This window comes from Palaemon carinicauda, chromosome 1 (assembly GCF_036898095.1).
Source record: "Palaemon carinicauda isolate YSFRI2023 chromosome 1, ASM3689809v2, whole genome shotgun sequence".
Classification (NCBI taxonomy): domain Eukaryota; kingdom Metazoa; phylum Arthropoda; class Malacostraca; order Decapoda; family Palaemonidae; genus Palaemon; species Palaemon carinicauda.
The window spans coordinates 249,657,746-249,670,355 of record NC_090725.1 but is presented as its reverse complement, the minus strand read 5'-3'; the positions used below and the strand labels follow the sequence as shown (position 1 = coordinate 249,670,355).

At 37.6% G+C, this 12,610-nt stretch overlaps 1 protein-coding gene across 1 annotated transcript in view; it reads right to left on the bottom strand.

Annotated features, from left to right (window-relative positions):
- LOC137638777 (galactoside alpha-(1,2)-fucosyltransferase 2-like) overlaps positions 1–12,610 on the bottom strand; it is a 60,607-nt gene that overhangs the window by 9,873 nt on the left and 38,124 nt on the right. Inside the window, exons 6-7 of the mRNA XM_068371148.1 lie at positions 6,449–6,534; positions 1,312–1,410 (exon numbers count right to left, since the gene is read on the bottom strand). Of these exons, the coding sequence (XP_068227249.1) occupies positions 1,312–1,410; positions 6,449–6,534 (185 nt within the window). The remainder of the gene's footprint in view (positions 1–1,311; positions 1,411–6,448; positions 6,535–12,610) is intronic.

The window sequence follows — 12,610 nt, the reverse complement described above, 5'->3', positions numbered from 1 at the left end:
CTCTTACGTCAAGGACTCTTAATAATGGAAAGGTTTTAACCTTAGATGCTGAGGTATATTACTGGATATGTGCCACTAATAAAATGGGGAATATTTCAACATGTTCTTTCTTTTACTAAAAGAAATAAAATTCAAAACATGTCTAACTTTAATGTAAACAGTAAAAAAGAAATGAGAAAACCGGCAAGACAACAGCCATGGATTTTCTGATGAGATTTCTTTTCAGAACATAAGTTCAAAAGCTTTAAGTCTTAAATTGTAAAGAAAGTGCACACCCCATCTCCCCCTTAAAAGTAGCCAAACAAGAAGTTTCTAAGGATGTAAATCCTCATTTTATGACTCCAAGATATGGCAAGGTATGAAAGTCTAGGATTAGCCTCGTGAGACATAGAAATGTGCATAGATAGCTGAAAAAGTAGTACCATGTATAATAACTAATTATATTCCATCATACATCTACTAAGGAACCTCGAATATCAACAGTTACAAATTACTGAATAAGTAGGTGGGTGAAAAATACTAAGTTACGTTTGGTAAAGTTCCCATGACAATAACTCACACTAATGTCAGATATAGATGTAATGTTCATTAATCTTCTTTTAGTTGCATCATACTATATTAACAAAATTATAAGAATTAGTCATTATTTGTATCTATTTTTTACCTATATTGTACATAAGTAAACTATTTTAAAAAAACCTAAAATATCAAATAAATTAATTAATCAAATTAAAGTAATATAGTGTTGGATAGAGCATAGGTAGTAGTATTCTTTATTGATGACAAAACTACAAAATGATAAAACATACAGCTAGTCAGGAATATTGTCTACAGTGAAGATCAATGCACATAAAATATAATACTACAAAACAAAACTGTAGTGCTCTTCATTTAAAAACAACTGTGTATAATATCCAGTACTTTCTAGGGGCAATGGAATTTCATGATCTATTATGAAATAATGTTCTTGTTAAAGTCTTTATCGAGTTAAAACCAATACTCTATAGCTCTGATTACAGAAATAGATTCAAAACCTAATGATAGATAAAATGAATGATTAAAAAAAGGCCTTTTTTAAGGAAGACTATATACCAAGAGTTTAATTAAAATAATATCACATTTTGAATGAGAAATATTGTAAACATTACACAAGCGGGAATGTAATGATACATGGGACTCGCAAGTAAGAAAAAAAGGATTTTTTTATTAACTCAAAATGTATGCTAATGATAATCAAATCCAAGAGAAACCAGTACTCCAAAGGTGAAAAAATAATAATGATTAATTAATCATCATTTTTAGATTCCTTGCCTTAAAAAATTCTGGATAATCTCCTCGTCTTATGTGAAACCCGATGAAGGTAACATCTGATCCCATAGATTTTCGTATTTTCTGTAGAAACACCAAAGCCTGTAAGAAGTTAAAAATTTTATACTGCAGTATCAACGGAAACATTTGACAATTTTATAAATTTGCAAGAACTTTATGTACTGTACATAGATGTAAAACTTACTTTTATAAAGGAGACCTAAAAACCATTTCTATGAATTTCCCTTGATGTTCATATTACTTCTTCTCTAGAAGTGCGGTTCAATACCTATAGACACTTACCCATAAAAATTTTTTTAAATTTTCCCATTTTCTTTTGCTTCAAGCATTGCATGTCATTAACAAACCAGAGAGAGCCTTCTACCGTAAGTGGTAGGAAGCAAGGTTGTCACCTCGGGAAATAGATTTCAGCTTTAGTTTCTCCATTGATCCAGCAATGATTGGACACGCTCTCAGATTGTGTAAATACTCCGTTTTAATATACCTTCCCCTGGTTTAGTTTATAATTATTGCCTGGATGACAATCTGTTTTTTTTTTAAGATACAATTTTTTTCAAGACCATGTATCATTCCAAGTCTTGACTTTCTATTCATTATTGAGGTTTTGCATTTATAAGAGGAGCATTTTGAGGACTCCCATGTTTTTTCTATGTAGAAGGACCCTCACAGAGCAGTTATTCTCTTCCTAAATTTTGTCTACGACAGCCTTGTCCAAATTCTCTATTTAAACAACATCCTATTACGTTTGGGTTAGCAGAACCTCTCAGCAATGATATTAAGAGCTTTATGTAGACCTCTAATGGCAAGGCATCTATAATCAGTAAACATGTCTCTTTCAGGTCTACTTTAACAAATCCTATGGGAGGACATTTGTGGTCTAATGTTCATCTAGACAGAGAACGACTGTTTAATTTGTTTTATAGAATTGAGTGTTGCTTCTGAAATCTGCAAGCCTTAAACACCAATCATTATGTCAACTGGGCTAAAACCTCAAAAGAGGAACCTAAGCCCGTGAAGTCTCCAGCTTTAATCAGAAGAAATCTCTCACATGTGCCATGCAAATAATTATTCCTGTTTCTGCTGATCCTTATCCTCCAATTAGAAAGAATGACTTACTCCAGATACCTTTCCTGTTTATAAAGGACTCTGAGCCTCCCACGATGCTTAACCAGTTTTCCTTCAGAAAGTAGACACTGCAATTAATTAAGAGCATCATCAACTTTGGTCTTTTATTCGATAGCTTGAAAACCCAGTTTGGATATTTGGGCAAGTCGAAATAATTTCAGCACGACAGAACAACTTATCTGATTAGCTTCTTTCAATGATTCTAACAGATCATGAAGTGTACAGTTACTTTAACCATTGTTCCTTTTGGGCTTGAGTTCTCATATTACTTTTTACAGGAAACCTTCAGGATCACTCTTTATGCAGAAGGATCATTAACGAATTACCATCAGAGAAATTTCTTCTGAAGGCTTAAACATATATCCTTGATATAATCAATGCATCAAAGTAACCAGTGGTGTAAAAATTTTGATGATTAGCTGTCCCTTGAATTCAAATTCAATAGTGGTATACAGTATAACAAAGGAATTTATTATCTCTTCTTGTGTATTTTTCATAGTATGATCAGAATTGCTGGAGAAAAGACAACAAAAACTAAATGAATTGACAGTGCTATACAGGAAATCATGATTAAGCAGAATATTGGGAATCAGCAGGGATGATCTCCCTGAATGATCAAGAGACAGTGATGGATGGAGGAATCTGGGGAGAGGCCCTTACACACGGCACTTGAGCCTCTTGGGGTGCTTATTTGAATCTGCATGCTACAATTAACTGAAGATTGCTGTTGTGATCTTGGATCATGTCTAAATGATCTGAGTATTTCATTGCTGTCTTTCCTTCAAAGAGGATGATCAATGACTGGAAATTCAAGAAACTTTTATCTTTTTGTTCAGGTAGATCTTCATTACTTCACACAGCATCTCCTTGGATGGGGTTAAAACTCTTTGTCACTATTGAAATATTAAGGTTGGCTTTACAAGATTATTTCTTCCAACTCAGCTATACTTCTCTACTGTCTTTGTTCCAATAATGTATTAGAATGAACTAATGGTTTTGAGAGTCATGTTCCTCATTTCTTAGACCTTGAATTGGCTGGTTTTCAGGAACTTGGCAGACCTGTTGTTTGGGATTTCATACCCATTCCCACATATGTTGAATTTTCGACACATATTTTGATAAAATTTATGAGCTCCCTTCTCATTCATGCCACAAAGAACCAGCTGCTATCCTACCAAATAGATCTCCATGACTTCTGGTCAGCTCGGGTTAGTTGCAGGAAGTTCGTTCTGTCGGAGGCCACCATCAGGCATGAGCCGAACAGACTGATAGCTTCCTCCTGCTGGGGTAAGACCCTCTTCCCTCAGACCGAGGTGGATAAGGTTCTTCAGGACGCAGCGAGGGCAAACCAGAATTTGCAGGTAAGGTGGGGTCTCTCAGCCAAAAAGAGGTTCGAACCCCAGAGACACACATTCTTCAAGAAGAAGCTGAGGTTTAGTCCTTACAAAGCGGCCCGGGGTACCTCGTCCCCACAGCCTTCCGCGGCCTCGACTTCTCGACAACAGGCGCCCCCTCAGCAGGTAGTCTACCTCGCTGCTCCCCCTGGTACACAGCCCAACCCCTCTTGGATGCCCTCACCTGCATACAACCCTGCCTACGAACCCTCCGGTTCCTTTCGTGGATACCAAAGAGGGAGTTCCAGAGGTAGAGGACAGTTCCGCCAACGCGGCGGGCCCAGAGCAAGGGGTTCCCGTGGAGGGAGGGGCCCTAAGTTCACTCCCTCCCAATGATGTGATGCCGGTAGGAGGGAGACTTTATCACTTCCGGGATCATTGGACCTTCAGTCCATGGGCTCACAGCATAATATCAAGGGGCTTGGGTTGGAAATGGTCACAGGGATCCCCTCCTCCACCGGTGACCTTCTTCCAGAGACCCACTCCCATCCTGGAAGAGTACACTGCGGAATAGTGGATTTCACGCGCCTTTGCTTTATACACGACACCCAAAAGGTGCTCGCGCGAGGGTTGTAACCTCAGCATTCCATGCTTTTATCTTTCTCTGGTATAATTGGAAGGTTTTATCAGAAAAGACATACAAGAAGGACTTTTCACCGGGCGCCACAGGTCTCTCCCCAGAAATAGATTTTTCCTTCGTCAAAATCCCTTTTTTATCTTGTCAAAGTGTCAACAGCTCAGCTCACTTTCTATTCAGATTTTATCAAAGTAATTGGTCTGTGATGAAATAAATGGATTTCAAAAAAAAAATAAAACTTGTCATTCACTATACTCACGTGATGTTCATATAGTTTTTAATCCAGAAGCTCAGGTTATCAACATTTACCCATAAAACAAAATAAAAATCCCATTTCCTTCCTTTCAATAAAGCCTTTCTGTGATCTCTTGTTCTTCACTGTCCCAATTCAGGCTGATTCTGTCCTAGGTTATAAAATCCCCGCCTACTACGTCTTCTTCGTAATATAATAGTTTGTAATAAATGTTCACGTAAAGGGAAAAACAAGTTCGTTACTTCTGTAAAAAATGTATACAGTCGAGAGACTATCCGTGGCTGTTATAAAAACCTTGATATTACTAATATTTTCAATAGTAATAAAAGCACCTTCATAAAAACTACATTAAAAGATAGTACAGTTGAATCGGTGGAACTTCAAAAGTTCAAACTTGCAGCAAATGATTTTATGTTGAACAGACTGATATGTCTCTTTTTATAGATTATGAAAGATCTATTTTATTGTTGTTACTGTTCTTGAAATATTGTATATTAAGTTTTCATTACTTCTCTGTAGTTTATTTATTTCCTTATTTCCTTTCCTCACTGGGCTATTTTTCCATGTTGGAGCCTTTGGACTTATAGCATCCTGCTTTCCCAACTAGGATTGTAGCTTAGCTATTAATAATAATAATAATAATAATAATAATAATAATAATAATAATAATAAGAAGAAGAAGAAGAAGAAGAAGAAGAAGAAAAATGGTGCTAGAGCCTTTGTTATTTCAGTTTCTCTGTCACCATCAGTACAACTCGACCTACCCCTCAGTCAGCCTGTGATAACTTTTCTTGCAAGTTCTTAGAGTAAAAGAAAAGTGCAGCTAAGCAGACAGAGGTCAGTATACCCAGACATTTGGAAATAGTAGGGTCACCCATCATATGGAAGCCATGTTTGCAGTGTCATTGAGCAAAGATAAAGGCGTTATGTTCACCTGTTCCACATCCGGCACCACAGAAGGTAGATGACCTGTTACATACTGGAGAAATCTAAATAATTACACATTCCCACCATTTGCCATGATTTAGCAGGTGAAAGAAGCTCTGGTCACAAGGGGAATGTTCCATGGATCTGTGGCCTCTGTTGTCAGAGTGACAATAAAGGTTGTGTTACAATCCAATCTGATCAGACAACCAATTTAAAGGTAATTCATCCAAAACCCATCCATGCCCCATCTAACTAACTGGAGACTACCCATCACATTATCAAAACCTTGAGTCTTAGCAGTTCTCTAGATTGTCTTTAATAGGTTCTAAAAGACAGCTTACCATTATTCTATATCATAGGACACTGGTATGTTTACTCTTAGTAATGCCAATCTAAAAATGTATTAATGAATAGAACTAGCAAGGCTAATATGGGGAAAAAATTATGCAGATGAAAAAATTTTGAAAAATAAATTCTTTTAACACAATCCCATGAATGTAATTTAAGAGAATGACTCCTCCTCACCTTATGGCACTGTCACAACTGATTCAGTTTAGTAAGGGAGACCTGTGGAAGTTTAGGTGCAATCATCAATCTTTTTATTCTAAATATGAATTTATGTGTCTGGGATATAAAAATATATATATTTTCAACTACAATACAGTGTATGTAAATAGAAAATAAATAACTTTTCTTTGAAAAGTGTAATTCTGTGGATAAGATGATTATTCTTTAAAAAGTTTTAATATCAATCATTATGATAAAGTACTGTATGAGTATGAAGCTTGAATTTTAAAATGTTAAGGCAATACGTACTTCATCCAAGATACTTCATATTCTCACCTTCTTTCTAAGATGTTCATGTATTTGAAAGTTTTGTCTTATCTTGCTATGATGGTTTGCTAGCATCCTCAATCTGTTGGGATAGCCTGTACAAACAAATATGGGATAATATAATAAACTTAGTGTTGTTATAAGCCCATTAAATCTAAAAAGTCAATAAAGATAAAGACTCTTTAAAAAGGCATTCAACAAGAGTATCATATAAATGATATTACTAGTGTATGCCTGCCCATGAAATGCTTGGAGGTACACATATCTTGCTAACTCATTAAAGCATCTCTTGAAAAAAATAACTGATAACTTTGAGCTACACAAGAAAGCATTCTACTATCACCAAGTCTATACAACTAAATTTTCAATTGAACACAGATATACTGTAGATAGGTTGAAATCTCCAGGCACATAGAATATAATACTAAGTTACCAAAGGTTCTTTGTAGGAAGTACATATCAATAAAATACTAGACATAAAGGACAGAAGGTTAGCAAGCAACTAGGTGACATGAATAAACAATCCACAATAAACTTTCCAAGCCACTTCCCAGTGAAAGAACAATGAGGGTGCATAACAGGAAGAATATATCACTAACTGAGCATAATAAAAAAAATTTAAGAACTAAAAAAAGACATTAAAAACTAATACTATAATCTAAACACTATACCTATTAATATATATTCAGATTATATACAATTCACAAGCAGTGATTATAAAAGGTTTTATTCACTAAAAATTAATTTATAGAAATAAACAAAACAGCAAAGGTGTAAAAACTAAACAATGACGATGGAACACGTGACTTAGTACCGGAAGATGTAAAGATAAAAACCTATGTATTATAAACTGATACTTGTACCACAAATTAAATCTTTTGCATGACATATAACCTGGTTTTCTGCAAGAAGCAGAGGAGCTCATCAGATTATACAAAAACTTTGAAAACAAAGATACTCGTATAAGACCACAGGGGTGGAAAACATATGAAATTAATAAAAGACAAAAGAAATAGATATAAATTATAATGTAAATATCATAGAAGAGTAAGATTGCTTAAGCAGGCTTTAAAATTACTATAAGGTAAATGGAGGAAAGCTTAAAAATTAAATCAATTAGTCTAATTGCTAGTTTTGCTTTATAACAGAGACCTCAACTATATAAACCATCATTAAAAAGAGGAAACCATGTAAATACAGTAGTACTAAAATAAGGAGAAAAAATCATTCCATACATACAGTATGAGAAGGAAATTGGCTAGGGTATCAAGACAAACAATTAGACGGACATTACAAAAGCAAAGGGTATCAGACATGACCGATGTGGTGTGACCATAAAATGCTATGATTCATGGATAGTTTGTTAAGAAGATAAAATCACAAAAGAGGAAATTCCAGTAATTGGAAAATAAAATCTGATGATTTTGACAGGTGATGACGAGGGATAAGGAATTTTTAGCGAGAAAAGTATTAGCTATGAAGTTAACAGAAAGAATGCCTGTAAGAAGTAACTGGAAAATGGGCTTTGATGAAGACCTAGAAAAGTGAGAATTTGAGCATTAAGCACATATGACTGGAGAGAGTAGAAAGATGTAATTTTGAGTCAAGCAATATAAAGAGAAAATCCCAAATTCTTAAATTAATTTGCCTTTCTCATAGATATACAAACCGGAGCCCTTTAAGTATGGGAATATGTTTTCAACGCGAGCTGGATGGTTGTTGAATCTTTTTAACGAGCAGTTAAGCAACAGACGGAAGAGAGGGCGAGGAGCCCAACACTTTTACCTGTCAAAGTCTCTCTACTTATGACCTTTTGGAACAGGACTAAGAGGGGTGACTGAGGGGGAAGTATAATCTAAAATACTCAGGTTTGTATAGCTAGGAAAAATATGTTTCTAAGAGGATACAAACCATCGTCTTTTAGGTAGGGAGACTCACTGCTTGGTGGGTCAGAAGTGCCCTAGAATCAAACTGGTAAGTTCTTTTTTCTTCCCTGGAAATCCCAATCTACCTGGTCCTGTAGAGGAACAAAGAAGATGATTCCAGTAACCTCCTATCTGTCTATCAATGGGAAGAATAGGCTGATAGGGACTGGCCTGTCCAAGAAGATTGGTATATGGCCAAAAGAGGGATCTTTTCCCCAGAGGGGGATCTCAGTCCAGAATAATCTACCTGGTATATGATGACCAAAGGCTTGACACCAACCATCTCATTGACTAGGAAAGTTGAATGAGAACCTCTCTATGTTCTATGTTCTAAAGAATAAAGCTCAGAAGTGTAGTTTACCAGCATCAAGTCAAATCCAATGAGCAACACTTTGACCACTTTGTCCCTACGATAGGGGCAGAAAGAATGGAGGAGAAGAGCCAGTCATTATGCCTCCATTCCAGACTTACATCTATACGTTCTATACACAGGTTACTTATCGTCCCATAAGGGATCTGGGCTAACTACACCATTACTTGAACAGCCACCACAAGACCAAGCGCAAAGGCGCCAAGGGACTTGTGGGTATTCCTATAGACTAAAGGCCATTGAAGGTGGTCTGGTACATAAAACAGCCCAACCTTCAATACCTAGCTGACAACAATGTTCCTCTTGAATGCAAGGTGAGGCATAGCCCCTTACTTCGCAAGTTCCAGTCCTAGCTCATACCTAGACTCTCTCAGCAGTTGAGGTGTATGCATTATGGATCGCCTCCTAAAATCCTAAACAGATTGTGTTCTAGACACTTTTTTTTTGGTTCAGATAGCACTGCAGAGTCCTCACGGGCACAAAAGCCTCTTCTCTTCGTTCCACTCTATACTTCACATACAGACGGGATGGAGAAGGGCTCAAACTTTGGGGTCGTGTCTCAGCAGGGTTCGAGTTTGGCTATGTGCCCTGACACTAGACTAAGGACATCCTACACCTCACAGAGTGGAAGACTAAGGCAAACAGAACATGTTACTTCCCTAACCTCTTCGCCAATTTTAAGACAGCAGAGACTTTTGGGAGTCAGAGCTTTGATTGAGGCCTTCTCAAAGGCTTGGACAAGGTACTGAAAAGTACAAGACTGTCAAACTCACTCCCAAGAAGAGGCACCTTCTATGAGACCCTTCTGTCCAAAGACGTTGAGCGATAGCCTTGGCGGCTGCTACTGAGACGAGCTTCTCCCAGTCAGGAGGAAGTCGCAACCTGGTCTAGAGATGATGTAACTTGAGAAGAATCCTTTCTATGATATCCATCATAGAGAATGGCTCCCTTTCCCTGGGAGACCACGGGCCAAGAGAGTCCCTTTGGGATCTCAAAAAGGCAAAACAGGAAACCAATCATCATGAGGCCATCTGCGAGCCACTCAAATCAACTTCGAATCCCAGTGTAAACTCACACAGTAGATTGGCCGATATTCCAGGGTTGAACAGAGAAATCCCATGAGTATTGCAATGCGACTTCAATCATAGACTATGGAGCTGGACTGGGGGAGAAAACCTGAGGCGCTTTATGTTTAGCTGTGTGGCAAACAGGTCAATCTGTTGGAGGGTTCCTCTCCATTATATCAGGAGGTAGAGACCACTCTGACACTATAGCCTTTCCTTGGCAACTAAATGTGTCTTCTAGCCCATTCCTCTTCCCCGTAATGGGATTGGCTGACACCTTCCCGGCATGGAATGCCATCCACAAATACCTCTACTTCATCAGCTTGCAGAGGTAAACGGAAGCCAATATAGTTGTGTTGTCGCAAGCCTCTTCAATATTCCTGGAAACTTTGCAGCACTAGAAAGGCTGCTAGTCCAGTCCCAAGACTTTGAAGAGAAGATTATATTATTTTACCACACTGCTGAGACAACCTTCTCATTCAGGCATGTGCCCCTCCCCTCTTTCGACACATCTCAGCACAGTTGCATGTCAGGAGGCAAAGAGTTGATTGGGACTCCCCTGTGAGGGTTCTTTGTTAGCCAACAGGTAAGATCGACCCAAGCCTCCTATCCTGCTATCACAAGGATGGATGGTGATCCTTGGAGACTAACTAGTGATCCTTCAAACGGTACTTGAAGAAATCAATAGCAAGGGCCCTTGCTTGAGGAATGAGGTTTTCCAGTGAAGAAAGATGGCGAAAAGATTCTGCCTGCACTGTGGCAGTTCTATTTGACAGAACAAACTCACTACCACCTTAGGTTTACTAATGCAATTGTCTAATTGAGCAAATCTCACTGTTACCAGCATGACCAAGTTCTTCAACCTCTGGTTGGGTAACAGATTAGACTTTTACCTCGATTATCACAATCACCAGATCATGATGAAAGCGAAAAGTCAAACTCATTCCTGTAACTACTGCCACACAAAGGAGGTCAGGATCCTCCACTCAAGAGATACATTCACAATCGTATGTATTCCTTATATTGGCCCCAAGTTACTACCCATGTGAATATCAGAATGAAAACCTGAGTAGCAGTACCTAGATCAGAGCCCAGAGACCTGAACTGATACATTGAACCATAAAGTGAGAAGGCAGGTACTATCAATGGACTGATTCACGGGTATTAAAAGTTTTCACCAGAAGGCAAGCAATGAATGCATCCAATTCTTGATGTATTCCATAACTCAGCACTATCAGTAAGCTATACATGTCTTATAAACCATACAGCAGCCTTTAACCCTTTAAATGCTACCCAAAATAATTCTTTATTTCAAATATAACTAAGAGAATTTCAGTAATAATGTAGAGAAGCAATAATAAGAATTTTGCCCTACATTTCATAAAGGATATCATCCTGAGAGTTGATGTTGATGCCTGTCATGGAATAGTCACACTAAAAATGCACGAGTAGTTTAGTGGATTGTTCTTGCACAATTCATCATTTGCCTTATGCAATTGCAGCAAACCCCGCTTAGTGGATGCGCTCTGTTTTGGTCAACGAAATGTTTGTGGAGATTGGTTGTTGTCTTTAACAATGACATGTAACTAACTAACTGACCTTGTTTCTGTCATAACCAGCAATCTAAATGAACAATTTTACCTGTGTATACCCAGCCCCTAAGATGTAGTAAACATCCAGTGAAGTTAATCTATGAAAAGTGTTGGCTTGGAATGAGAGAATCATGTTCCTAAATATAAACATCTGTGTCAGACTCAAGTGAGACATGTTCTAAGAAATATAAGAACTTAAAAAAAAAAAAAAGAGATATTTAAAGCATAAACAAAGGAAGCTGAAAATCACATAATGACATATGCTAATTACATCACCATCCAATTTTGACTTTATTTACTCTACTGGAAAACTGTAATTCTTTACACCCTGGAACTAAATCATGAAATATAGTGCACAACAATAGATAATTGAAGAATTATTTGGTTAAAAAAATACTGTTAAGGTAAATTTTCAGACTTTCTCTCCAAGTTTATTCCTTCAGGTATTTTACTGTCATTCAGGACATATATGTTACAGTGATAATGAGCAATCAGTGATTTCATGAAATCGCTAAAATTTTCAGTGAATACAGGTAATCATTGGGAATAGCTAAATAAACAATCGAAATAACCACGGGAGTCTGCTGATTTCCCTGTGCTTAAAGTTGACTTAGTAGGTAAATAGCCAACCAAAATGACCACCGGAGTATGTTGATTTCCCTGTGCGTTGAGTTAGCTTAGTAGCTAAATAGCCCATCAAAATAGCAACCGGAGTCTGTGGATTTCCCTGGGCTTAGAGCAGGCTGAGTAGCTAAATAGCCAATCGTAACATGTGGAGTCTACTGTTTACCCTCTGCTCCGAATTTGCCGAGTGGCTAAATAGCCAATTGAAATAACCACCAGTGTCTACTATTCTCCCTGTAATTTGAGTTGGCTGAGTAGCTGAACGTCCAATCGTAACACGTGAAGTCTACTGTTATCCCTGAGCTCCGAGTTTGGTGAATAGCTAAACGGCCTATCAAAATAACCACTGAAGTCAACTGTTTTCCCTGTTCTCCTAGTTTGGTGAGTGGTTAAATAACCAATCGTCATAACCCCCGGAGTCATCTGTTTTCCTCATGGTCCAAGTTTGGATGAGTAGGTAAATAGCCAATTGAAATAGCCACCGGAGTCACTTGTTTTCCCTGTGGTCCAAGTTTGGTGAGTAGGTAAATAGCTAATCAAAATAACCACTGGAGTCAACTGTTTTCCTCGTAGTCCAAGTTTGGTGAGTAGGTAAA